Source organism: Mastomys coucha, unplaced genomic scaffold (assembly GCF_008632895.1).
Source record: "Mastomys coucha isolate ucsf_1 unplaced genomic scaffold, UCSF_Mcou_1 pScaffold21, whole genome shotgun sequence".
Classification (NCBI taxonomy): Eukaryota; Metazoa; Chordata; class Mammalia; order Rodentia; family Muridae; genus Mastomys; species Mastomys coucha.
Genome location: NW_022196904.1, coordinates 177,706,759 through 177,734,560, shown reverse-complemented (window position 1 = coordinate 177,734,560; position 27,802 = coordinate 177,706,759). Strand labels below are relative to the sequence as shown.

At 52.6% G+C, this 27,802-nt stretch overlaps 1 protein-coding gene across 1 annotated transcript; it reads right to left on the bottom strand.

The window, feature by feature from the left end:
- Positions 1-12,112: 12,112 nt before the first annotated feature.
- On the bottom strand, positions 12,113-27,565 carry Trim8 (tripartite motif containing 8). The gene is made up of 6 exons (XM_031390575.1): positions 26,231-27,565; positions 15,941-16,036; positions 15,384-15,617; positions 14,198-14,229; positions 13,950-14,065; positions 12,113-13,622 (listed from the first exon to the last, which is right to left on the bottom strand). The coding sequence occupies exons 1-6, from the start codon at positions 26,798-26,800 to the stop codon at positions 13,015-13,017; spliced, it is 1,656 nt and encodes a 551-aa protein (XP_031246435.1). The 5' UTR covers positions 26,801-27,565; the 3' UTR covers positions 12,113-13,014.
- Positions 27,566-27,802: the final 237 nt, after the last annotated feature.

Sequence of the window (27,802 nt, the reverse complement as noted above, 5' to 3'; positions counted from 1 at the left end):
CAGGTGATGTGAAAACCACCACCTCTGCAGCAGTAGCAGCGGCCACCCGCCCCACCCGCCCCCAACCCCGTGCATCTCCTGCATAACTAGGCAGCACTGACCCCACTCTGCAGTGACAGAGACAGGCCTTTGCCTCCGTTAAGGAATTTACCAGGATCACAGCTCCTGTAAGGATTGGTGGAGCCTGAAACCTGGGTCCCCTGCTGTCTCTAAAGGACAAAACAAATCAAAACAAAACCATCACCACAGCCCAGTTCCCTGCAGTTCCAGTCCCAGCCCTCACCTCCTGCCTCCCCACCACCCTCTGCACCAGGTGTCCCCTAAGCTAGCACTGCCAGCCCTTCCGGACTCCCAGTCCCCGGGGCCTCAAGTCCTCTCTCGTCACAGAAGCACAGTTGCAGATCTCTTTTCTCCCTTTGCATAGGTTCAGCCCCCATGGACAGCAAAAAGGAGGGAGACATCAAGAACATGTGGGCTGCCAGGGACACTTGCAGTCACCTACCACCTACTATTGAGTCCTTTTGCCGGAAGCCGGAAGCCACCAAGAGAAAATGCTAGCTAGCCTCTGGAAGGTGGAGGTGAGAAGTTCAGGACTTCAGAGCAGCTTGGGCTACTTGAAACCCCATCTCAAAACCTCAGAAGTCTAATGGGGACACTCACGAAAGGTCACAGAGGCTCAGAGGTCTATAATCTTCCTCACCCCTTCATCTACTCCTAGAGTCCTTCCTAGAGCTGCTGGCAGGAGAGGGAGCCAGAGGTGGGAGGACTGAAAAGGTACAAGGTGTCTCATGTGCTACCGGACATTCAATTCATCTTGAATTTCAAATAAAGACTAGTGTTTACTTCAGCTATACTCCATGCAGTACTTGGGACCTTGTTATAATACTCAGGAAAACATTGTTTATCTGAAATTAAAATTGAACTTCCATTCTCTTTTGGTTTTTTTTCCTTTGATAAACCTGATGTTCCTACCAAGGACTAACAGAGGACACGTGACAAGCAGGGCACTTTTATCTTCAACTAGGCAGAGTGGCACAGGTCTGTAATCCCAGCGCTCAGAGTTAGGGTGAGGGTGAGAGTTAGGGTGAGGGTGAGGGTGAGGGTGAGGGTGAGGGTAAGGGTTAGGGTTAGGGTTAGGGTGAAGGTGAGGGTGAGAGTTAGGGTTAGGGTGAGGGTGAGGGTGAGGGCGAGGGTTAGGGTGAAGGTGAGGGTGAGGGTGAGGGTGAGGGTGAGGGTTAGTGTGTGCCTGTAACCCTAGAGCTCAGGGTTAGGGTTAGAGTGAGGGTGAGGGTGAGAGTTAGGGTTAGGGTTAGGGTGAGGGTGAGGGTGAGGGTGAGGGTGAGAGTTAGGGTGAGGGTTAGGGTGTGCCTGTAACCCTAGCACTCAGGGTTAGTGTTAGGGTGAGGGTTAGGGTTAGGGTGAGGGTGAGGGTTAGGATTAGCGTTAGGGTGTGGGTGAGGGTTAGGGTGAGGGTGAGGGTGAGGGTTAGGGTTAGGGTTAGTGTGTGCCTGTAACCCGAGTGCTCAGAGGCTGTGTTCTGTAATCCCAGCACTCCAGGAGCTGACAGGTTCAAGACTAGCCTATGCTATATAGAAAATTATTTCAAAACCAACACAAAATGTCCAGCTGTCGTAGCACAGGACTTCAATCCCAGTATTTGGTAGGCATAAGTAGGAATCCCGTCTCTGTGGGTTTAAGAGCAGCCTGGGTTATCTAGACAACAGGGAGAGGTGCTTACCATCCCTGTCTGGAAACCCAAGTTCAATCCCCAGAACCCACACCAAGTTGGATGGAAAGAACCAACTCTGCTAATAGTAGACACTTCTTCATGCCTCAGTCTCGCGTGTGTATAATAGGGGAATGGTGATCAGGAGGACTAGAGAGGAGTTACCTCGTGTGTGTATAATAGGGGAATGGTTACCAGGAGGATTAGAGAGGAGTTACCTTGTGTGTGTAAAATAGGGGAATGGGGACCAGAAGGACTAGAGCGGAGTTATGCTCAGGGTGTGCTATCTGTGAAATCTCTGTAGCTATTACCAAAAAATCTGGCACTTTCCCAGACTCCCAAGGCGTCTGCCTCCACCTCCTTTCCTAGTCCTGTGTGGCTCTGTGACTCTCAGAGCGACATACAAGCAGTCTGTGGGCAGCCTTCCCTGAGGGGCTGGCAGACCCCCTCTCTTTGAGGCTCCCAGGACCACCCCAACCACACCTCCTGCAATTAGATTTGTAAGTGGGAACAGGCTCTCATCAGAGGCTCCTGATTGGCTCCAGGCAAAAACACAGTTTAGTGCTCAGTCAAGCTGCAGTTTTAGGGCTTCTGTGCCCCCCATCCCCCCTTAATTGCAATCTGTTCTGTAATTTCTTTTTCCAACACTGCAGAATGCAGAGAAACTGCAGCCGACACCAGTCAGGCAGGGAGGAGGGAAAGCGTTCCTGGTCCCTGCAGAGCATCTGCTGGTCCAGCACTCAGTGGATGTGCAGTGTGTGTGTGTGTGTGTGTGTGGTGTGTGTGCAGTGTGTGTGCAGTGTGTGTACAGTGTGTGTGCAGTGTGCGCGCACGGTATGTGTGTACAGTGTATGTGCAGTATGTGTGTGCGTGTGTGCACGCAGTATGTGTGTGCAGTGTATGTGTAGTGTGTGCAGTGTGTGTGCATGCAGTGTGTGCAGTGTGTGTGCACAGTGTGTATGCAGTGTGTGTGCACAGTGTGTATGCAGTGTGTATAGTGTGTGCAGTGTGTGTGTGCAGCGTGTGTGCAGTGTGTGTGTGTTTATGCAGTGTGAAGCACTCTGAAAAACAGCCACAGGCGTGAACCTGTGGAGATACACTCTAACCAGTAACCCGACCTCCACACATCCGGGGCAGCTGAGAAAAAACAGTTAAGCCAGTATCCTCTTGCCCCAGAAACATCTTATTTATTAATCTTACTTAACCTTTGCAAGGACACTATTACCTGGAGATACTGAGTCACTTGTCCAAGATATCACAAGAAGGAGACAGAGGAGATAAGGCATGGTGGTGCATACCTTTAATCTCAGCACTCCAGAGGCAGAGGCTGCCGGATCTCTAAGATCAAGGCTAGCCTGGTCTACAAAGAAAGTTCTGGGACACTTACACAGTTACACACACACAAAAATAAAATAATAATAATAGTAGTAGTAAAATAATAATAATAGTAATAATAGTAATAGTGAAAAAAAAAACAAAAACAAAAACAAAACAGGCTCACATTATGTTATTCTGGCTGGCCCAAACCCACTATGTGTAGACCAGAGTGGCCTCAAACTTACAAAGACCCTCCTGCCTCTATGCTGGGACTAACCCAGCTCCCTTTTGACTTCCAAAACTGTGATCTTAGAAGCCCCAAAGAAAGCTGGAGAGCTGGCTTGGTGTTTAAGAGCACCGGCTGTTTTTGCCAAGCACCCAGGTGCACACAGTGCCCAGACATACATAGATACGGGCAAAACACCAATACATGTGAGACGAAACAACAGCAATCTTTAAAAAAAAAAAAAGAAAGAAAGAAAGAACACAGGAAAGAAAGAACACAGGGATCTCCTTCACAAAGAACTCCAGAGCAATCTCCCTCCTTAGCTCCTTAGCCTGGAGTGCAGGGTTCCAGGGACAAAAATCCCTTGCTAAAGAAATTAAATATCAATGACAGAATTTTAGAGAGCAAATGGGGTACAGGAATGGGCAGAAGTCTTGGCTGGGGTACCTGAAGCTGGGGCCTCGTCTAGTGATTGGCTGAGTGGATCCTGCTGAATAGCCACCACTGCCACGTGTTCCTAGATGAGGAGAGTGGAGCAGGGCAGAGACTGACTGACTCCTGGCTTGGAAGCTCTTGCTCTCCAGTCAGGACTATCAGTGGCCAGGGGCACCTGGAGGACAGGCCTCCAAGGCACAGGAAGGTGGGGCAGAGGTGATCTTGCTCTGCCTTTGGACATTCCCTTAGTGGAGGCTCCTGAGACCACCAGCACAGGCACACGGAACAGGAACCAGCCCCACCCTTAAAACAAAAGAAAGCAGCTGGGTTCAGCTGTTCGTGGGTTCTGGGCTAAGTCTGTTGCCTCTATTCTGGACCAGAGATTGGCCAAGTTTGATCCAGGTCATTGGAGCACCAGTCTCGACCGTCCACTCTGACTTCCTGAAGGGAGGGGAAGAAAAAGGGAAGCTTGCAGGACAGACACCCCCCCACCCCATACACCCACAGCTTCTGCCTGCTGATCAGTCTTGAAAACTAAAGCCCAAGAGGCCTGTCATTTGTCTCCATTTTCCTTCTTTGGACCCACATTGGATAGACTTCACACTGGCTAGCATGCCATGCATCCGTAGGTCTTTCAGTCAGGTATCTGGGTGTAGGGCACAAACTTCCCATTCATCCTTAGGAGTGGCCTATCTGTGTCATTAGCATCTCCCAGCCTGCTTTCCCATCCCTCCTCAGTACACTCTTCAGAGCCCATTAGCCTCCCTCCCTGTCTTACTAGTACCAAAAGGTCGGAATCAGGGACGCACAGCAGCCCCCACACACAGAGCGTGGCTGATCTGGGGCTTTCCAGTATGATGGGACTTCCCTTAAGCTCCCAGATGACAGGGCTAACACAGTTTCCCTGCCACAGATGGCTTTTGGATAAGGGGGATCATCTTTGGTTGCCACCAGTAGCCCATCCTGAAGCCAAAAGACCAACTTAATCCAGCCCAACTCTTCCTCTCGATCCACTGCGCCCCCACGATGGCAGCCTAGATTTCATCCTGACTCACTCATGGCCCCTTTCCACCCCAAGACCTGCAAGAACTAGCAGGGCATCGAGTTGGGCAAAGAGAAAGTGGGAGGAGGCAGGCTTCATTCCATGGCTGGGATGCTGATCCAGGCAGGAGGGAGGGCCCCCCCACGCACAGCTGCAGGCAGCCTCCCTGCCCCAAGCCTGTGAATGGGCATGCACCCTCCCGCCTGCCTGAGTTGCTCCTGAAACAGTTGGTCCTAATGAACACTGAGCAAGCAGGGCAGCTGTGGGCATTATCCATATGCATGGGGAGGTGTATATTTATCCTCATATCCCACTCCACCCTGCAGCTGCCACCATCTCCTGTGCCAGGACAGTGAGCAGGCACCAGGGCCCAGGCTGCTCTGCCCACCCCCACCCCACATCCTAGCCTTCCCTGTTCAACCCACACCACAACCTCCACTTGACCCATTTAGAGGCAGAAATGTGTGTGTGTGTGTGTGTGTGTGTGTGTGTGTGTGTATGTGTACGCACATAAAATGTGTGAGCGTGTTTAAGATGGAGTGGAAGACAGTGCTCGCGCACACATCCACATCCACATCGTTTCCCCAGTTGGCGCTTTTGATTTCCTCTGAAGCCTCTTGATTGCAGGCACACAATGGCATCTTGCTGCCCTGCTCCCTCAGCAGCCTTAGGCTCTGTGCTGCATCCTCCCAAGAGCTGAGATTTTCTGCTGACTCTGGCTGGGCACAGGGTTGACAAACAAGGAAGAAAAGGCCTGAACCAGGCTTCCACCCTTGGCCCTGGTCCTTTCTGAGCCCCCATATCTACAGTGGCCTGGATTTCCTTCGGTCTCCCCACTGGCCACATTCTCTCCTGCTCCTGGCCTCTTCCCTGTGGAGGTCAGAGCTATTGTGCAGAAAGGCAGTCCCCTCTCAAAAGCCTGCTTTCCAGGTCTTGCTAGGACTCTCAAGCTCAAAACAAATGTTTCTCTCTCTCTCCCTCTCTCCCTCCCTCCCTCTCTCTCTTTTTCCTCCTCCTCGTCCTCTTCTTCCTCTTCCTCGTCCTCTTCTTCCACTTCCTCCTCCTCTTCTTCTTCCTCCTCCTTCTCTTTTGAAACAGAGTCTCTCTGTATAGCCCAGGCTGGCTTCAATCCCCCAGTCCTCGTGTCAATACAGAAAGTGTTGGATTTACAGGCATATACCACCACTAGATCGTTTCTTCTCTTATGGACTTTTGACTAGGGGCTTCACACAGACCCTACATTCTAAATGGACGCTCCTCCTTGCCCTCTGCTACAACTCCCACACCTGCTCCAAGAGTGAACCTCTCTCTCTTATCTCTCCTTTAGGACATGATTAGGCCCCACCTGCTTAGGAGCTGAGGGCTACCACTGCTTAGGTAGGAACTTGATGCTCCCGCCCTTTTTCACTGAGCAAGTATCCCCCAAGCAGAAGCAAAGCTCTTACAGTGGCCTCAAGTTCCCTCACGGTCTGGATGACCTCATCATCCCTGTTCCTCCCTCACTCTTTCCAACCACATTCACCCCCTGACTCTTCCTGAAATGAACTTCTGCTGGAAAGCAGCAAGCTCATTTCTCCCGCCCGCCCTGCTTGCTATTGCTTCAAATATCTCACATCTATACATTCTTGAAGTTTTCTTCTCTGTCTTCCTTTCTTCCTTCTTTCTTTCTTTTTGACAGTGTTTTCTCTGGTTAGCTCTGGCTGTCCTATCCTAGAACTTCTCGAACTTGCTCTATAGACCAGGCTGGCCTCAAACTCAGAGATCTGCCCACCTGTCTCCTAAGTGCTGGCATTGAAGGTGTGTGCTACCACCACCCAGTATTCTTGAAGTTTTCTGCCCAGTAGAGCCTACCTACCCATCTCCCTATATAAGAACCTATAGATCTCTGTGCCTTCTCATAGCCCCTCCCCTAACTCACTTTCATTTTCCTTGGTGGTATTTGCCGATAACCCATGATTACTTATTTATTGTTGTCATCTGCCTTTTCCTCATTAGATTATCAACTCTAAGATGGACAGAGGTCATGTTCAGTGGCATTCTAACACTGGAGTGATGCCCAAGACCAAAAGGATCTCAGTGGATATTTGCTGGCTGGCTGTCTGAATGAATGAATGGCACAATGCTAGACTCTGAACCATCAAAGATGACTAATATTGTTTGTTTCCACAGGGAGTCATATCTTAGCTGGAAATGTAAGCCCTAAAGCTTGTACCCTGACATATAAACCACAATTAGATTTTTTGTTGTTGTTTTGTTTTGTTTTGTTGTTTTTTTCGAGACAGGGTTTCTCTGTGTAGTCTTGGCTGTCCAGGAACTCACTCTGTAGACCTGTTGGCCTAGAATTCGGAAATCCGCCTGCCTCTGCCTCCCAAGTGCTGGGACTAAAGGCGTGCGCCACCACCACCAAGCCTCAATTAGATTTTTATTTTTTGAGATAGGGTTTCTATGTAGCCCTGGCTATCCTGGAACTCACTCTGTAGCCCAGGCTGGCCTTAAACTCACAGAGATCCTCCTGCCTCCCGAGTGCTGGGACTAAAAGTGTGCACCACCACCACCAGCTTCTTCTTTGTCTTTTTCTTCTTTAAATTGTGTATCAGTATGTGCAGAGGCTCTGGCCTGGAGCTAGAGTTACAGACACTACATGCTCTGAATCACGGAGACATGTCTCTAGCCCTGTAAATCACAATTAGAATATGAAGAAAGGCAACAGCACATACAGGAAATGAACCTTTGATGCTACAGAGAAGGAAGGGTCTGAATTCCAAAGCCACGGGGACCTGGGGCCATGTGGGCTGTTGGAAGACTGACCCTAAGTATATGGTTTAATGGTAAAACCTGGGGAGCTACAGCTGGCAGGGATGGCTCATTGATAGATCCCCATTAGGCTACAAGCTGTCCATTTGCATCTATGCCTACTTCTGTTTGGTGCCCTGCAGCAGGGACGCATATGGACAGTGTTTGATACCAACATCCAACTGACAAACAGGATATCCGTATGTCAAATGACTCCCCGCCATTTTTTCCCCTAGGTAGACCAGAAATCCACATTGCTCTTAACACTAGGCTCTTAGAAACTGTCCCCCTATTCTAGTTCTGACATGCAATTTGAGATAGTGCCTGTCACCCCTCACCTCCATTCTATAAATGGCACACCATCCCACATATCACCCCTGTGTTACCTCAATGTAAATAATGAAAAGTAACCTAGGGCACAGAGCAGATGGGTTCCTTTTCAAGAAAGACCCAATTACTGAAGATCTAACACAAGGAGAAGTCATAAATAGCCTAGTTTGCTGCATTTGAGAGAAATTAAGCACACAGCAATTAAAGAAAATGGGTCTCCTGTGGAGGGAACAGGCAGAAGCCCTCAGTGCAGAGCTCTGAGGTAAGTCCACTGTCCACCACGGCCAAAAGCAGCCCTGGGCCTTCTCGGACGGGTTTAGTCACCAAATTTGTATTTTCACTGTGGAAGAGATAGATGTCTCCAACATGGAAGATGGCTGCCAGCCGTCTGCCAAGGTGAGTTCCTCAAGACTACTGGAATCCATCTTGTTGCTGTGATCTTACAGTGTTTAGGCCTCTGTGTGATGGAATTCATCCTGCCCTGAAGGAGAAGGCTTTGGGGAGCAGGTGGAAGGGAGAGAGAAAAATACAAGGATGAGGTGAGTGCTCTTGGCGCCAGGCCTTTCTGGCTTGCTGCCCTCCTTTCTCACCTTTCAACCCTAAAGGCCACTACAGCACTTCCTGATGTGTGTTCCCCATTTCCCCTAGCCTCCAAAGAAAATTCTAGAAGGATAGCTCTTTACAGAGCCTGCATTCAAGGCCTTCACCTTAACACTTCTGTTCAGAGTAGAAGGCACAGGGGGCAGCTTACCTTCTTAATTTCAAGGAACCCAGGAACCGGCTCCAGCCCTGTGAGGTCATGGGTACCTGTCCTCTCAGTATTTGGCAAGCTGCAGCAAGAGGAACTGTGAGTTTAAGGACAGCCTAGATTGTACATAGTGAGACCGTATCTCTCAAAAGAGAAAGAGTTGGGCATCGTGACATGCACCAGCAATCCTTGCACCAGAACCTGTTAGCGAAGGCTGGAAGATCTTCACAAGTTTGGGCCCAGTCTGGTCCACAGAGTGAACTCCAGGCTAGAGCCTCAGAGGCTCTGTCTCACAAAAGAAAACCAAACAAAATCTGGGCATGGTGGGACACTCAGGCAGGAGGATCCTACAGATCCTGATCTACAGAGAGAGTTCCTGAGCAGCCAGATTTACACAGAGATAGATATCCTGTCTCAAAAAAAAAACAAAACAACAACAACAACAACAACAACAACAAAACACAAAAAAACACAAAAAACAAAAACAGAGTAAAATGGCATAGAAAGGAAAGAAGAGAGAGGGAGGATTCAGAAGGTTCTAGACCAGTGTCAGGATCTAGGGTCTCTCCTCCTTAGCCTGGTGGCCCTTCTCTCTGTTTGTCTGTCTGTTATCTGTTTGTCTGAGGCAGAGTTTTTCTTCTCTTCAGCCCTGGCTATCCTGGAACTCACTTTGTAGACCAGGCTGGCTTCAAACACACACAGATCTGCTTGCCTCTGCCTCCCCTGCTGGGACTAAAGACCAGAGCCAGCTCCCAGCCTTCCTTTATTGTTTTGTCCTGTTTGGTTGCATAGACCCTGCTGGATCCTCATGTGCTGCAAGTTCCACCAGGCCACCTAGGAAGGCAGGAACACAGTCCCAGGACTGTACCCAAGAGTCCCTGGGTATATGGACTCTATCTCCTTGCACTCTGTGTTCCTGGTAACCTTTACTGATGAAGGGAGAGTCTCAACCGTTAACCCTCCTAACCTAACCCTGCTAATCCTCCTCGCCCAGAATTTACTGGATGCAGAGCTCTAGTAGGGGAATCTCCCAGGGGCTAGGTACCGTCCCGAAGTTGCTAACCAACGGTTTCCAGTTAGGGAGAAGATGAAGGCGGGTGAGATCCGGTTTGATGACTGGGCTCTGAGTGGGAGGGTGTGAACAGGACAGGACTTCAGAAGTAAAGTTAGAATGACAGGGGTCTCCGTGTAGGGAAAATGCTGCCGTCGCTCAAATGGCCCTTCGCAGGGCGCCCTGGACCCCTAGGTATCATTTGGAGTGGGAAGAGGTTTTGTGTTTTGTATTAAAAAATCTGGGGTCTGGGGGGATCAAATACCCTGGGACAAGGGGGCGGAGGAGCCGACTGTCTCCAGCCCTTCTGGCCCTCAGTCCATCTCCCTCTTAGGCCCAGAGCTGCTTCCGGCAGTTGCAGAACCGCCCCCTCCCTGTCCTGCAGCTGTTCTCCAGCTGCCCAGCCCCACCCCAAGGACAGCTGGGAGAGGCTGTGGGAGGGGGCGGGAGCCTGGCCAGCTGCTGGCTCTGCCCGGGTCGGGGGAGGGCTGTGACATAAAAGAGCCGACAGGCCAGGGTAGTGGAGGAAACCGCCCCCCTCCTACCACCCCGCCGGGTGGCCTCCTCGCAGGCTCTGAGCATCTGGGCCACAGGAGCTGCCGCCCCCGTCTGTGGGGTGGTGGGGAAAAGGCTGTCGCCTCCCAGCACTTCCTGGAAAGGGAAGGCACGGTGGCCTCCAAGAAGGGGTGAGAATGAGGGGCACAGGGGCCTGCCTAGAGGACAGTGCCCCTGTGGGGTACAAGGCCGCCTGCCCTTCAGGTAACCATTGGAAAAGATCTTCCCTGCTTCCCTAAGCAGGCCGGGCCGCGGGTCGGGGGTGGGAGGGCGGCACTTAAGCCCTTTCTGGGCCTCTGCCCCTCACTCTGCTGGGAGGTGGTGGCTGACAGCTGCTTCTGGGAAGCCAAGACAGCTGGGTAGCTAGGGACAGCTGGATGGAGTTTTTCCCTGTTTCTCCGGCTGCCCAAACAGACTGTGGGCCTACAGCTGTGTAGTTGATTTAGGGGGTGGGCTTCAAAGGAGGTTGGGGGTGGGGTTCCAGTCTAACTTATCTTCCATGGTGTCTCTCCAGGACTCCATCTGGTTAATGCACCTGGAGAAAGGGCCCCTCCCACTAGCCAAAACAAGTTGGACCAAGTGGGAGAGAAATTAGGCAGTGTTGGATCTTTGGCTTCCAGCTCTGGGCACGGAGGGTGCACCAGAGCTCCTGACTAGACAGTGAGAGGAGCCGATACAGTAAACGTGTCTATCTGCCCACCAGTCCTACCTGTCTCAGACATCTGTTCCCTCCCCTCGGCCCCAAACAGGTGCAGGAACCTGAGCGGCTTGTCTTAGCTCTGGCTTCTAACCAGCCTAGGGTAGGAGAGGCCATGATGCTAACTTCTAAACTCTCCACTCCCCTTCTTTTGAACAGCCTGCCAGGCTAAGGGGAGTGACACATCCTTACTCCCCACCTGGGAGTAAGGTTTTCTGAGGTGCAGTGATCGGAAGTCACCAAGGCCTAGGCAGCTCACAAGGTGCTTACATTATGGCTCCCTGCCCACATTGTACCAGGTTTCCCGATTCCACAGAAAACAGGAGAAAAAAGGTACAGGTTCACTTTAAGGGGTGCATGCAAAAACAGGCAGCTGCGCCAGAGGTGGCAGCCTGCTCCAGTCCCAGCACTCTGGAGGCAGAGGCAGGTGGATCTGGGTTCCAGGCTAGCCTGGTCTACAAAGTAAACTCCAGGTCAGTCAGGGCTACATAGAAACCCTGGCTTAAAAAGCAACCAATCAACCAACCAGACAGCTGGGTAGAGAACCTTCGAGAATTGAGAGCCAGCCAGCAAGCCATCTCAGTACTCAGGAGGGAATCTGAGTTTGAGGCCAGCCTGGTCTACAGAGTAAGTCCCAAGACAGCCAGGGCTACACAGAAACCCTGTCTCTAAAAAACAAAATTTCTCTAGTTCCCCCCTTTTAATCCTATTTACCCACTTTATTCCTTCCAGGGCCAAAGTCCCAAGTCATTAAAGGGAGGAGTCCAGTGCTCCTCTCCCTGCAACAGGGCCTGTTTTGTCTGAGTTTGCAGCCCTGCTAGCACCTGGCATATAGTATGTGTCTAATACTTGTAGCATGTATACTTTGCAAGACTCAAAAATGCTCCTCCGTCACCTATCTTAGCTACAAGCACACAGACGGGGCCTCAGATGCCAGGGGTCTGCATCTCATAGGGCCAGGTCTGGAAGGCCCTCAGCTCAAGTATTTATCCAATGAACGCAGGTGAAAAGCAGATGCAGGTGGTGTCTGAGAAGTGCTATTTACAGTCCGGAATTGTGTCTAGACCCAGGAGGACAGAAGTCAAGACAGGAGGGCCGAGGCGGCAGCCTTAGAGAGCCCCGAGCATACCAACGGCAAAAGGTCCTTAGGCCTGAGAGGGTCAGTGGGGGAAGAGGCAAGGCTGGGCAAGACTGCACTGCGCCATCATGTTTATTAGAAGACTGGATTTCAGTGTGTGTGCTCTGGACAGGAAGTCCACAACTGGGATAAAGTGCTCACTGTAGGAAGCTGCTCTGCCAAGATCCGGGTGAGGACCTCATCTAGGCAGCCCCTCCCCCACTGACCTCCACAAGGGCTGTGCTCTTGTTTTTATTCATTATTTCTTTTATTTCTCTTTATTATTATTAATATTATTATTATTTGCTTTCACTGTGGTCACTATCATTGGCAAAGTTCTTTTTTCCCGCTTTTCCTGGACATGGGGCTCCTGGCTTTGAAAGATTCCACTCAGGCATGAAGGTGCCAAAGGCTGCTTGAGATGTGGCCTTGAACTCCCGCTGGGAAGATGTTGAATAGAAATCATTCTTGGTTTAAAAAAAAAAATTAAAAAACAAAACAAATAAAACCCTCCACAATCTGTAGGTCATTCTTTACTCCACCAGTGATCAAACTGCCAGGAAGAAAGAGTGAAGGGAAGAGAAATGGGCCAGTGGGTGCTGGGCCGCCTCCCAGGGTAAGCAAGGAGAGCTGTCACCCTAGGCTTCTTCCAGCCATGGGGGTGTGAAGGGAAGGGGGTAGGATTTTTTCAAAAAGGAAAGAGAGCCCAGTGCCTTGAGTTAAGATATTGTCCTAACTCCAGGGCTACCTGCAGCCCCTGCCCAGGCCACTTCCCACCATCACCTCTTCATCGAGGAGATGCATAATTAAAAAAAAAAAATCAAAACAGGACCCTAAATAAAACATAATCCAAAAAGAAATGACGTGGAGGAATGGAGAAGAAAAGAGGAGGGGGGGAAGGGCCGGTCTCTGAATGCATAATTCCCGAGCCACCGGGGCTGGGGGAAGGGTCCCCAGCGTCCACTGCCTGCTTGGCGTTAGCTTGTCACATAGTGTTTGGTGGATGGCTGCCCATACACCCTGTAGAAATCCTGGTGGCCAGGCTGCTGAGAAGCGTCGAGCCAGTCTCTGACTGCCAGGCCAGGAAGGGACTGAGGGACGGAGGGTGTGGGTGGAAGTGGGTGTGAGTACTCCTGCGAGGGCACTGTCCAGGGGAAGTGGCCGGATCGGGGATACGGCTGGTGGCCACCGTGGTTGGCCACGGAAGAACAATAACAGTTGTCCACAGAACAGACGAGAATCTTGCGGCCGCCATACTGGGGAAGCATAGGCTGCTGGGCGGCAGAGCCGTTGGGGTACTGCGAAGGGGGAAACACGGGACTCGAGTGGACTGGCTGGGCACCACCTGGCAGGGCAACCAAGTGCTGCGTGGAGCTGCAGGGCCCCAGGGGCTGCCCAGACTGCCCCTCGTTGCTGGCTGTGCCTGCGGCCCCGTACTGGCCGCCCACTGGGCCTGATGAGGTCTCCAGGAAGCTAGCCTCTGGGAAGGCTGTCGAGTGCTTGCGCTTTTCTGCCCCAGAGCTGTTCACACCACAAGGGTACAGGGGGACGCTCTGTAGGAAGGGCACCGGCGTGCTAAAGGGACCTGTGGAAAGTTTGGAATAAATGTTGCTGCAGCTCCCAACCCAAACAACCCAGGTTTCCTCTCCCATGGGGGCTTTGAACCTCTATGGGTTCAAATATGTGACATCTTGCTTGATGTTTACTATTTTTATATTCTAACCGAAAACAAACAAAAACAAACAAACAAAACCACAAAAACTGAAGCTCAGGAAGGTCATGTAATGTCACTTGCCCAAGGTCCCATGCTAGAAGTGGCAAAGTCAGGGTATGAGCACAGGCCTGCCTGTGGTAAGCTATCCTGCTTCTGGGAGATGGCATTTACCCCTGCCCAGGGGCCTTGAACCCTCACCTTCTAGCATCTTCCGCAACTGTTTCTCCTTCTTGGCCACCTCATTCAGGAAGAGCTTGGAGTTCAGGTGGCCGATCTTAGGGGGAGAAAGGCTGCTGCCCGTGCAGGTCTGGGTCCTGGGGGCAGTGGACGGGGCGTGGGCTGTGAGGAGGCATCACCAGTGAGCCCGCCCTTCCTCCCCACCAGTGGGCGTGGCCCTCTCTGCCCTCCCTCAGATGTGTTCTGGAGGACTGGGGTTATCTGCTCACCTGTCCATTAGGATTTTCACAGACTTGGTGTTCTACAAGAGAAGGAGAGAACAGTCAGTCAGTGGCAGAACAGCTTGGTTACTGAGTGCCTCCTGGGTCATGGCGGTGGCACGGCTCTGGTGTTTGTTCGAAACAGAACCTCATGTCTCCCAGGCTGGCTTAGAACTAAGATTCAGGATGACCCTGAACTATCCTGTCTTCATTTCCCAGTGCAGAATTACAGGAGAGTGCAGCAACGGGCATAGTCTACGGCACCGAAGAGCAAGCCCTGAGCTTTGTGCCAGGCAAGTACGGTACGCTCTGAGCCATACCCCCATCAGGCACCATTTCTTCTTTGTATCTTTACATCTGGGAGAGGATTCCCAGGCCATTTGCTGGGCCTCTTTGTTATGTAGTTCTAGATGTCCTAGAATCCACTTTGTAAGCCAGTCTGGTCTGGTACTCCGAGATCCACCTGCCCAGGTCTTTTGAGTGCTGGGATTAACAGTGTACACCACCTAGGCCAACAGGCCTTTGAAATCTGGATTTCAGAAGCATGTGATGATGTTCACGTCGTTATCATGTTACCAGGCAGTGGTGGCGCATGCCTTTAATCCCAGCACTTGGGAGGCAGAGGCAGGCGGGATTTCTGACTTCAAGGCCAGCCTGGACTACAAAGTGAGTTCTAGAACAGCCAAGGCTACACAGAGAAACCCTGTCTCGGGAAAAAAAAAAAAAAGATTCAGAGGAGGAAGAGAAGGAGGAAGAAGAAGAAAGAAAAGGGGGAGGGGAAGAAAGGTCAACTAGTGGATGTTGGCTCTCCTCCATCATGTTACACATGTGATCCAAACAGGACATCATAGTCCATCCCAGCAACACTTCCACAGCAACCTGTTTGAATTTTCTTACCATGTGAAATATAGAGAGACCGTTAACTGCCCATGCCAGTTCTACCCAGTATTTGCTATTAAATGAGGTAGGTACCAAAATGTGCTTGCTTCTTTTAGTTTTCAAAGCTTACAAAAGAATCTGGACTAACAGATAAAGGATAGGGGACTGGTAGTCACGGCCCAGGAAGCAGAGCAGGAAGAGCCTGGCCCATGCAGAGCCCAGCCCATGCAGGCTGGCTCCAAAGACAAGGGAGGTGAGCACCCTGGGCTGGAAGCAGCTGAGGAGCAGGGCTGTGCAGAGCAGGCCCCAGTCCCACCTTCATGAAGCTGACGTCCTCCGTCTTATCGAAGAGAAGCTGCAGAGAGCCTAGCAGCTTCTTGGCCTCCTGCATGCGCTCCCCAAGGTGCAGCGCCTGCGCCGCGTTCTCGCTGCAGAACTTGGCTTGTGCCTTGTCCAGGACCTCCACCGTTTGCCGCAGGTCCTCATCCAGCAGCTGGTGCAGCTTTTCGTACTGCAGCCGCACCTCCTCCTTCAGCTGGCTCACTTTCTCCTGCAGAGAGAGACAAGGATGGGTAGGCGCATGAGTACTGAGTGATCTTGGGCTGATGTCACCACCCCAACTCCATTTCTGATGCTAGGGTCTGGGCTCTTGAGCCCCCTGGCTTCTGAGGGTAAGGTGTGACCCTCCCCCCCCCAATTCCCCCTGTATAGCGCTGGGCTATGTGCCAACCACTCTTAACCAGTGGGGCTCCTATTCTGATAGGTGAGTGACTGACAGGTGGCTCTGGCACAGAGCGACTCAAGACCCCTAAAAAAGAAATTCACCTAAGACGCCGCACCCCCATCACCCCACCTGTGCTCGGGGTTTACTACCTCCACCAGGCGCTTGTCTGACTCGAGCTTGTACAGCTGGTCCTCAATGTCCTGCTCTCTCTCCTCCAGCCGCTCCTGCTGCTTCATCAGCATCTTCTGTAGGGACAGTTGGAGTAATGTCATCAGAATGGGATGCTGCTCCAAACGAACTAGCCGGCCATCATATCTCCTTCTTGTTAACAGATTCTTCCCAGAGTTCCTTTTACTCAAGATGACCTAAAATCTCTACCAACCACTCTCCCCTGGCCCTCAAGCAGCCCCAGGACCAGCAATTTTCAGTAACAGGAAACCCAAGGGTCTTCCCATGTGTATTCAAGCCCTGACATTCTAAGGGCAGGCTCTGCACACAAAGCATTTGCAAGGCCCTGCTCTCTATTGGACCCATCATTTCATTACATCTAGAAGGGGGCCTGTCTAGTCACCCCAGCCATCCATGAGGTAAGTACTGTCCTATGGTCATTCACAAAGGAAGAAACTGAGGCCTGGAGAGGTTTTACAACCTGGCCACAGTCATTTGGCCAATGGAGCCGAAGAGATGGTTCAGTGGTCAAGAACGTCCACTGCAGCCGGGCAGTGGTGCCCCACACCTTTAATCCCAGCACTTGGGAGACAGAGGCAAGAGTTCGAGGCCAGCCTGATCTGCAGAGTGAGTTCCAGGACAGCCAGGGCTACACAGAGAAACCCTGTCTCAGAAAAAAACAGAAACAAAAAACCAAACCAAACCAAACCAAACCAATAACAACAAAAGAAGGCCCACTGCTCTTGTAGGTAGACCCAGAGTCAGGTTCCCAGCACTGTGTCAGGCAGCTCACAGGTGGTTGGGGGCCTCCTCCTCCTCCGGCCTTCACCAGTGCTTGTAGGCACACATCTACATAATTAAAAATAAATATTATTTCTGAAGTTGTACAGCTAATAAGTGACATCCCAGGTAATGAGGCAGGAGGCCTGTGATTATCCAAGCCAGGAACCTTTCCCTGGGGGCACCAGCTTGAGTAGAGCACTCTAAGAGGCAGACAGACAGACAGCCTTCCAAGGTGACAAAGGCCCCAGAACTCGCCTTACATTTGCCTTATTCTATAGTTCAGCAAGGAGGCCACCCTTCCTGGTTCCTGAGGCTACACCCCGGCCTCAGGAGAAGGAGTTCAGCCCCTCAGGAGGACCAGTAGAGAGCAACTCTGCTGATTGCAAGACCTATCTGCTGCCAGGTCAAGTTGCTTTTCTGAGCTCTCAAAAATATGTTGTATTTATTTATTTTTTTTGTATATGAGTGTTTTGCTTGTACATATCTATGTGCACCAGGTACCTGTCTGGTGCTGGCAGAGGTCAGAAGGGATTGGATCCCCTGGAAATGGACTTGAATGCAGGTCCTCTGCAAGGGTTACTAATGTCGCTAATTGTCTGTTTCTACAGGCCTCTCTCACATCACAAACACACCTCTTCAGACAAGGCCTCTTCCGCCCACCATGATTGCCTCCTTTCACATAGTTCAGCATGGCCAGGAACAATCCAGCTGCTAGTCCAGCCGCTAGTGTGCTAGTGTACAGTATGCATCTTTGGCTGGGCCAGGATCCCCACCTGCCTTTAGAAGGTCCTGTGACTGTCTGCTTCTTAGAGACCTCGCCCTGCACTGTGCTCACAGGACACTTCAGTTCTTCCTGTCATTTCCTGCAGTACCCCCTCCTTTGTCTGCTTTCTGAGGCTCAACTCTGAGGAACTTTCCATGGCCCTGTTTGTTCTGAGCTGGTACGGGTCCCTTCCTATCCTGGTCATGTGGTCGGTCAGCTGTCACATCCTGCCCGACTGGATAGCTGTGTTCTTTAGTATACCAGCCACTTTTTGCATTGATGTTAATACAAAATAAAGTAAGGCAGATATAGACACACTGGCCTGCAACCCTAGCACTGGGAAGCTGACACAGGAGTTTTGGGAGCTGGAGCCAGTACATAGAGAGACCCTGACTCAAAAAAACAAGAGAAAAAAATGGAGAACAGCTTCAGGTTTCCAGATGTACCAGCCTCATTTCAGGGGCTTAACAACAGCTACACTGGAGAAAAAAACAAAAACAACAACAACAACCAAAAAAGCTACATGTATGGAGTATTGTACATAAAATGTTGCCGCTCGCAGGAAGTCAGGTGGCTGCTCTAGCCTAGAATCCCCTCACTAGGCTACCGCCCCCTACTGTTACTGTGGCATTACAACAGCGAGGATGGAGCCCAGGGCCTTGACAAGCACTTGCTCTACACAGACCTGCAGCTACAGTTCATGTTCTGATGCTTTGTACTTCCCTCCAAACCACGATCTGATTTCTCTAGAAATTCCAACCCTCTTTTGTTTGTTTGTTTGTTTGTTTGTTTGTCTGTTTGGTTTTTCGAGACAGTGTTTCTCTGTGTAACAGTTCTGGCTGTCCAGGAATTCACTGGACAGCCCTGAAAACTCACAAGACATCTGCCTACCTCTGCCTCCAGACTGTTTGGATTAAAGGCATGTGCCAACAACACCCACCCAAAGTACTAGCACTATGAAGGTGAAACAGGAGGATCACTGTAAGTTCGAGGCCAGTCTGAACCAGAAGGGGGAAAAATAAGAAAAAGGGGTGGTGGTGGAAAATCAGGATTGGTGTTAGCTAGGCATGATGGTCCAAGCCTTAGTTTCTGCTCTGGGGACCCTGAGGGACAAGTTTGAGGTCATCCTTGGCTATAAAGGGAGACCTTGTATCAAAACAAAACAAAACAAAAAGACAAAAGGCTTTGCAGCTGCTTCTCTTCACAGTCAGACCTCAAAAAGGCCGGAGGACCTGGTTGTTGTTGACTACATTTCCAGAAACATCCGCATCCAAGGGTTGAGCACAAGGCTCTGCCAAGCAACTCCCAGACACTAGGGAGAAATGACCACCAGCATGGAGTGCTTCTCTTCCTCTGTGGGGGCCTTTAGTCTCACCACATAACCCCTGCTCACCTTCCCCGCCCCAACATAGGCTCCTAACAATTCCTTCCTCACCACCCCCACCCTTTTGATATATGAGGAAACTAAGGCCAGCACAAAACTTGAGGCAGATCTGTTCTAGAGAGGTCACTAGCCACGGGACAAAGAGCGGGATGCTGAGGGCAGGGTTGGGTGATGGGAAGGCCCTCCTTCTAGGTCCAGAAAGCCTGGAGTTTGTCCCAGCTGGCTCTTCCCCTCAGTGACCCAGCAGACCTCGCCCTTGTGAGCCAGAGTGGCCAGATTGACAATAAATAGAGCTTGTATGGAGTAGAAACAGAGGTGCCTACAGGACTGCCCAGGTGCACACTGGAGCAACCTGGGCCCTGAGACCCCCAAGTGCACATACATTTACACCCAGTTACAAGTAAAGACTATTGGATCTTTGGAGACCCCAGACAATGAAGAGGTCTGCATTAAAATTTTCTTGGGGGAGGGGGGGCAGCGGCAGGCAGTGGTGGTGCATGCCTTTAATCCCAGCACTTGGGAGGCAGAGGCAGGCAGATTTCTGAGTTTGAGGCCAGCCTGGTCTACAGAGTGAGTTCCAGGACAGCCAGGGATATACAGGGAAACCCTGTGTCAAAAAAAAAATTTTTTCCCCCTGGGGGTTAAAGAAGCAGTACAGTAGTTAAGAGTACTAGCTGCTTGGGTGGGGAGGACCCAGGTATGGTTCCCAGCACTAAGAGAGACTCACAACCAACTGTAAATACCCCAGATCCAACACCTTGTGGCCTCTGCAGGCACTGCACACACACACAGTATACATACACACAGGCAGGCAAAAACACTCACACGCACTTAAAGAACAAGCCTCACTGGAAACGGAGGCCTTCCCCTCTCTCCTATATAACAAATAGGGCACAAACAGCATGCTGGCTGCTTATAATGTGTGCACATAGGTGTGACTCACACTGAACCAAGCACCCCCCATACAAAGCAGGGTCCAGGCCACCTGACATGACAGCTCAGGCTCTCGCCACTCCATGTCTGTCTGCCCGAGTCATGGATGATCAGGGCCCTGAACAGAGATGAGGAAGAGAGGCCAGGCTGAGTCTGGGGGAAGGAGAAGACACACAGACAAAGGTTCTAACCAACCTAACTTCTCCTGGGTGGAGCAAGACTCTTACCCTGCAAGCCAGTGAGGGCCCCTCCTGCTTCCCCACTCAGGCCCTTCAGGAATTTATGACTGCTATCCATTCCAGTTCCTGCTCAGCCCACTCCCTCCTCTTAGGCATTCATTCCCAGGAGGCACCCCTACAATGGGATGGTAGTGTTGGGCCTCAGCTTGAAGATTCTGTGATTTTCAGCAGGAAGGTGTTGGGTCCAGCCAAGGCCCAGTGAAGACAGTTACTCCAACAGGTAGGGAGACTTAGTTTCCCCTGTCACCTCACCTCGGAGGCCCCCTTTTTTCAGGGCAGGAAGGAGAAGGAAGCTCACCAATGAGACCCTCAGGGCTGGCAAGCCCCTGTGCCCAGCTTCCCTGCACCCAGGGGAATAGGGAGAGGTGCTACTTCAAGCACCGGAGAAGATTGGCAGGAAGCAAATGCTGCCTGTCCACCACAGCAACACCAGTTCCACCAAATCAAAAAAAATCAAACGGGCGAGCATGGTGATATACACCTTTAATCCTAGCACTTGAAAAGGCAAAAGCAGGGAAATCCCTATGAGTTTAAGGCTAGCCTAAGTCTACAGAGTGGGTGTGTATCGGGTGCCAGAACAGCCAGAGCTACGCTACATAGTGAGACTCCGTCTCAACAAACAGGCAAACAAACAAACAAACCTAAAAACCAAGTGGCCAAACCAAGCAGGAAGATGCTGGGAGGACCAGAGGCTTGGGAGGCACAGCCTGAATCCCTCCTCATTCCCAGCAGCCTTCTTCTAGCCCAGGATCTCCCCACTTTCTTGGGGACTCACAGTTCCTATTTGTCCAGATGAGACTGGACTCCATCTCCCAGCTTGAGTCCCAGCAAGGCACCCCAAAACAGGGAACAGAGGCTTCTAAACTGCCTGTGCCACTCCCCCCGCCCCCCTTAAGCTTCCCTGGACTGTGGCCCACCTCAGGCGTGTGGAAGAGGGAACCAAGTCTAGTCTAGAGGCAATGGAGGGACCAAGGTCTCTAGAGAAGCCTACAAGTGTGGGACTTGATCACTGTTTCTTTACCTTTGGGCTTCAGCATTCTGGGATCTAGTGGGCCTGTGAACTCCCATGTTCTCCATGGCCCATGTATCTCAGACCTGCTTCCACCCAACCCCAGAGGGGTACTCGTAGGCCGAACTTCTGCCCTGTTGGTATTTTGCTGCCAGGCCAGACCAGGCAGACGGGTGAGGTTTGGAAGTAAGGACCGTGTAAAAGTTAATAAATAATAATAAGCCTTCAAGTCAACCTTGAAGAGAAGGGAGGTCAGGGGAGAATGGGCTGAGGGCCAGGGCAGAGGTTTGTAGGTAAGGCTGAGGTTGGCTCTGGCAGCCCCCATGGTAAAAGTGAGGGGACAAGAAAGGGGCCAGGTTGATGGGAAAGAACACATCTCCTTGCTTAGGTCATGCCAGCGCTGGCTCCCAGATTCAGCCTAGAACCTGGTAAAACTTTCTTCCCAGGCTTCCAAGACTACCCTTCCCTTCCCCATCTAATCCTTTATCCCAAGATCTAATTTGACCCAGCTCCATGGCACAAGCATTTTCCTGTCCCCTCCAGAAAGTCCCTTTCCCTGCCACAGTGCCTGCTATGGACTACCATGTGAACCCCCTAAGCCAGGGAAACCACAGACCCAGGGATAAGGGACGGTGGGCACAGGCACCAGGGCAAGGAGAAAGCTGGACACTCAGCGATCCCCACAGGCCACCAGCGAGAGAGGGCTTCCCAGCTGCAGAGTCGAATTAGCTTTTGCTGCGCACAGAGCAGCCTCTGGGGCAGCAGAACAAAGAGGCGAGAGAGAAAACCCCCCTTTGTCTGGGTTTGAATGCCAGGCCGGCCAGGGAGGAAGGTTTTCCCAGAGCCAGGGATGAGCTGGCCAGGCCTGCTTGTTCAGCCCAGGGCAGAGGCCCAAGTGGGGCTGCCCACCCAGACTCACCCGACTCCCCAGCTCTGCAGCACCCACTAGGCTCATTCCTACCTCCAACAAGCACCACAGGCGACAGCTTACCCTAACATGGATCCCAGCCTCCTCTCCCTTCCCAAATATTCCCAGGTAAGAAAGTCCCAAGACACTGGCAGGGTCACAGCCCACCTATTTACCTGTTCAAGGACTTAGCAAGTGGCAGTCTGAGCGAAACCAAGGACAGAAAATTCAGTTTGCAGGGATAACTAGTGAGGCCCAAACAGCCTGCCCTGTACCCCTCTTCCATCTCCCCTGACACCCACTCTTCTCTCACAGACATAAACATATGAGCATACTCTCTCCTTCACTCTGAAGTCACACAGGAAAAGTAGAGCCAATTAAGTCAGTCATGCACACATCCTTTCTTGGAGATACTCATATAAGAAAAAAAAATTTTTAGTTACAATAGACAGACAGACAGATGCCCGGAGTCCGTAACTGCTGGCAGGTAGAACAATTAATGGGAGTGTTTGACAGGCTCCTGGCTGTCAGCTGGATCCTGGGGTAGAGGCAGGGGAATGGACCTGGGGCTTCTCTTAGGTCCCAGGGAGGAAGCCAAAACAGGTTCCCTTCTCTAAGGACTCAGGATGATCAAGGAAAGGACAGAGCTCACACCACCCCCTTCCCCACACACAGAGCTTCCCCACTCTGCCTGCTTTTGGCAGAGGGAAGGGTGGGCCTGAACTCCCTGAGTCAGGCTGTAGCCCCAGTCCCAGCTTAGCAGAGACTTCTGGGCCTTCCTCTCACACCTGGACTCTCTCTACGTGGGGAGGGGGAGGTTCTTGTGTATCCCCCCCACGCCACCCCCAGCACAGGCATGAGGTATACTCGCTCTAACCAACTACAGCTCTCAGCAGTGGGACTGCGTTCCCAGAGAATATCTCTTTTCCACAAGAGGAAAGTGTAAGACACACGGTTCAGGCCAACACCCCCAGCCTGCTTCCAGGGTCCTAGACACGGATGACACAGAAGCACAAAAACCATGCAAGAGTATACACGTCTGCAAAGCCCCTCACACACGTGACCGTGACGTCTCTTGGGTCCTTTCTGTGTTGAGAAAGTTCATAAGAGTGCCTCCCAACTCCCATCAGCCCCCTATCTCTAAGATGAACCCTTAAACTTAAAGAGGATTTTGCCTGACATTCAGACAAAAATTCAGGCTAGGACTAAGCCCACTGGATGTCTCAAGCCTGGCCCACCGCCCAAAGAAAAAAACACTTCGAGGGCACAGGTATGTCCCAGTGAGCCATCTCACAGCCCCATCCGGTTGGCACCCAGTCCTCTCAAAGGCAGAATGGGGCAATGTCCTGGCCTGCTCGGGCCTCACTCTTGAGTACCACCCTTTCCTGATGCCCCACCCAAGCCACAGGCTCAAGTACACAAAAGTGGGTGCTTGTATTTGGAGATAGAGCTGCCGGAAGGGTTAAGCAGGGGTGGTTTTTCGTCAGTGCTGATGATGGTATTGGTGACAAGTAGATTTTTTTGTTGTCCTTATTTCTTGTTTTTCTGAGACGAGGTCTCACTATGTAATCCCGGCTGGCCTTGAACTCACAGAGATCTGCCTGCATCGGCCTCCTCAGTGATGGGATTAAAGTTGTGGGTCACCGCACCCAGCATTCCAAACACTCAGCAGTGTTAAGTGTTTCCAGCCCACTGACCTGGCCCCTAAGCCATGGTGGGGTGGGAGGGTGGCTGAGAAACAACAGGCAGAACATAGATTGTCTTTGTGGCTCTTCGTGCTTCTGCTCCTATACCTTGGAAAATTCTGATACCCCTTTCCGCAGTACTAGCAAAGGCCCTTTCAAGCAGACTCCCTCTAGCAAGAGAAAACCAGTTGAGGCAAAGCCCACTCTTGTTGGATAGCCTAAAGAGAAGGCAGGGTTTTCTAGTCAGCTTCCCCAAGGCTTAGCCTCTCCCCAAGAGTGGGAACCCTACCCCTGCATTCAGTAAGTCAGACTTCTACTTGAGTGATAAGGGGTGATAAGGGGATACCAAGGGTTTTCAAGCCTGGGGCACCAGAGGGAACTGATGTGAGGAACCTGGAGGAAGATAAGCCTGAGGCACAGATGCTGAGCTACCAGAATTGCACATCTGGCCCTAATGCAACTCACTATTTCTGAGCTTGCCCCATAGGCACTAGAGTACATGCGTACATGCACACACGCATGTGTGTGTGTGTGTGTGTGTGTGCGCGCGCGCGCGCGCGCGCACTCGGGCAACAAGACACACATATCATGGAGCTGCTGACAAAGTTCAGTGCCTGATGAAAGGAATCCCCAGGTACATTCTACAAGCAAATGCCACCCTTTCCTCTCCATCCTGAAGTAAGACAAGGCATACCCATTGGGGGGTAAAGGTAGACACACACCTAAGGATGCCCTCCTAATGCCAACCAGGTGTAATTAAGTTTTCATCCCTACCCCAGGACATCCCTAGCACTTAAGGGGTGCAGACGCATGGAATATAGCGCATCCTCTACTGTTCCATTCAGTCCTATCTTTTCTTCTCCTCTACTCACTTTCAACAGCCAATCCCAGGACAGAGACTTGGATAGCCGTCTTTTTTCCAGCCTTTCCCAGCCTCCACCCCTATGATCTTTATTAATAGCAGCAGCCTCAATCCTGGGTAAAGTGTGGGCTCTGCCTAACTAGAGTCAGGGGAGGAGGACCACAGGGCTCCTCCACTTCCCCAGGACTTGGCCTTTTCCAGCTGGTGGGGAGGAGTGGCTCCATGTCTCCATCCCCCACACTTCCTTTAAGAAACCAGAGGCCTCTCCTGGCACAAAACCCCAGAGCTGGCCCATGCAATTGCAAACTAATTATACAGCAAATTTTGTTATCCCCGCCCTCAGCCTGCGGTGGCCCTTCTGCCTTTTGTTGGTTGTATATGTGTGGTTTTTAATTGCTAAACAGTGACTCATTTAGATTGGTCCCCTCCTTGTCTCCAACCCCCAAGGAAACAACCCCCCATCTACATTCTAGACAGGCCCAGCTTCCTCATACTGCAGCAGCCTCATTGGCCTCCAGGGGCCCCCCAACCCTAAACACACGCTCCTAGTCTTACCAAATCCAACCTTGCTCCCTTATCACAAGACCCCTAGCAAGAGCTTTCAAGATGGCTCAGTCTTAGATCTACTCCTTCCTCTGGTGTGACTCAACCCAGAGGGGCAGGGGACCCAAGAGGGACCTGGGAGGAGCCCCCTTCCAGTGAAAGGGACGGAAGTGTGCCCCACTCCAGTTCCCTAGCCAGGCCCAGAGGCCTAAGAGGGGGAAGGCGGTTTTGACATTGGCTGCTGCAGTAGGGTGTATACAATGGGAGGGGGTGCGGTTCGTAATCACCCAGCCGGCAGCCCTGGGGAGCCAGCTGCCTGAAACCAGATTTCAACGCGGCTCAACCTTAAACCCACAGGATTCTTTTTCCGTCTTCCACGTCCCCTCCCCAAATGTGGGAGGGCTGTGTAAGAGGGCAGGGCTGGGAGGAAAGAGCCCAGGGTGAAGAAGACACATACTTTGAGGTTTGTTCATGCCAGGCGCAGCAGGCAGCATACAAGTATATAGAGAACAGCCTTATTAGCCCAGGGATCGTCTACTAGGATGGACTGGAAGAGCTGATAGTCGGGGACTCCTCTGGACAGCCAGGCCTTGCCCAGCCAGATGCCAGAGTTCTGCTCTACCTCCGGAAGCTGCCCCCCAAGCCCCAGTGTGTTTCCAATAGAGCTTAAAACTAACATGGCTGCTTTTGTTTACTTCCTCATTGGTATGCCAGCATCATGGATCATGTCAGCCACAGCAGCGGCACCAGGACACTCATTACATAAACAGCAGCTGGAGAAGCAGGACCGGGGTCACTGCCTTGGTGACTTCCCGTAGAGCTTACAGAAACAATGCAGGGGGGGGGGGGGAAGGGGGCTGCGCAAAACAGAAAAGCAACACTCAAAAACTACTTCTAACAGCCTCCCCCAGTTCCATAAATGACTTGCAAGAGGGGTCTCCAGAGCGCAGGTGCGAGAATGCATCCAGCAGCCGGGGCCTTTTCCCCAGGACCTTGCCCCCCCCAAAAAACTTTCATGGAAGAGTTTAGAGGAGAGCCTCTAGGCTAATGTCACGAGAGTCAGCTTGTTCGGATGGGTGGCTCCCAGGCCATGTGTGTGTGTGTGTGTGTGTGTGTGTGTGCGCGCGTGTGCGTGTGCGTTCGAGCGCGTTCTGTGTACTTGCCCGTATCTCATTCCTCCGTATCTCCACGTCACACACCGAGTGTCCCTGATGCGCGCCGCTGTAGTAGCAGCAGTACTGGCACACCGCCACCTGCTCGGCCTCGCAGTGGTACAGGCGGTAGGCGTTGTGCTGCGGGCAGCTCCAGGCCCGCACGTCGTCCGCCTCCACCAGGAGGTGCCCGCGGGCGGTGGAGGGCTGCTGCAGGTGCGTCTGCACGTGAGACTGGCAGCAGGGAGCCTCGCAGCGCAGGCAGACCTTCTGTGCCGGCAGCGGGGGGCCGCGGCGACAGAACACGCAGTGCAGCGCCGTCGGCGGCTTCTCCACGTGCAGGGCGTTGAACTTCTCCACGATGTTGGTGAGCTTCAGGTTCTTCTCCAAGCCCGGCTTCTGATTGTAGGCCTGGTTGCACTCCGGGCAGCGCACAAGGCCACTGTCCTTGGCCCAAGCCTCGCCAATGCAGCCCCGGCAGAAGTTATGTTTGCACGGCAGCTGCACCGGTTCCACGAAAACGTGCAGGCAGATGGGGCAGATGAGCTCCTCCTCGAAGCAGTTCTTCCAGTTCTCCGCCATGGCGGCTGCGGGCAGGGGGGACCCGGGGAGAGCTCTCTTAACTCCCCAGCCCCGGGGATCCGTCTGCTACAGCCGGGGACCCACCGAGCCCGGAGCTCCGGTCCCCGCCGGCCGCGCCAGTCGCTCAGTCACCAGCGCCTTCCGCGTGCCCGCCCCCCAGAGGAGGGAGCCTGGGTCCTCGCGCCGCGCGCGCCGCCGGCTGCGTCTCCTCCTCCTGGCGAGTGGCTAGCGGGAGGCGGCGGGCTGCGCCAGGGCCGCGGCCGGGGCACCAGCCCTGGAGGGGAGCGCGGTGGTCCAAATTCCATATAACAGGCCGCCTCCCCGTCGGCGCGGCTAGGGCAGCGGCGGCCCGCGGCCTGCGCTCGGCCCCGCGGCTGACATCGGGGCGCGCCCCGCGGCGCACGGAGCCAGGGAGCCGCGCTCTTCCTTCGGCGGCGACAGTAGCTCCCTTCTGGCCGGTGCGAGCCGCGCCTTCCTCGCCCGGATCCCGGTCGAGGTCCGAGGGGCACGGGAAGCTAGTTCGGCCGCGCCGAGGCTGGCTGGAGCCGGAGCCGGCGAGCGAGGCGCGCCCGCGATCCCCGGGCCGTGGCGCGGGCGTCCCCCAGCTGGCCGGCCGGCTGCGGGTAGCAGGGCGCGGGCGGGCCGACTCCGGGGCGCTGCGTGCGCGCTGGGGCAGTCATTCAGATGAAATTCCAGTCCCCGGCCAGAGACACCAGCCCGCCTCTGCCTTCCTCCTCCCTTCACAAATAGAAACGGAAGGGGGAGGGAGAGAAGTGGAAAAAAAAAAAAAGGCAACCAGAGGGGGAGGGAGGGAGGGAGAAGCCCGGGAGGTGCTCCGGCCTGACCCCCTCGTCGCTACTTCTGCGCTCCCCGGAGGCCCCGCGCAGGGCGCCCCCGCCGCGGAGAGACCCCACTCCCTGTCCCCGCGCTAGGCGGGCGCCTCGCCTGCGCCGAGGAAAACAAGGATTGATCAAACTAGAAAGGAATTTTTCTCAACTGCTA

What these genes read in the sequence shown, in the direction of transcription:
- Trim8 (XM_031390575.1), bottom strand. Translation starts at nt 26,800, where the DNA reads ATGGCGGAGAACTGGAAGAACTGCTTCGAGGAGGAGCTCATCTGCCCC. An exon ending in AGGACGTCAGCTTCATGAAG is followed by an intron (nt 14,230 to 15,383) that starts GTGGGACTGGGG and finishes CTTCTCTTGTAG; the next exon opens with AACACCAAGTCTGTGAAAAT. An exon ending in GTGAAAATCCTAATGGACAG is followed by an intron (nt 14,066 to 14,197) that starts GTGAGCAGATAA and finishes CACTGCCCCCAG; the next exon opens with GACCCAGACCTGCACGGGCA.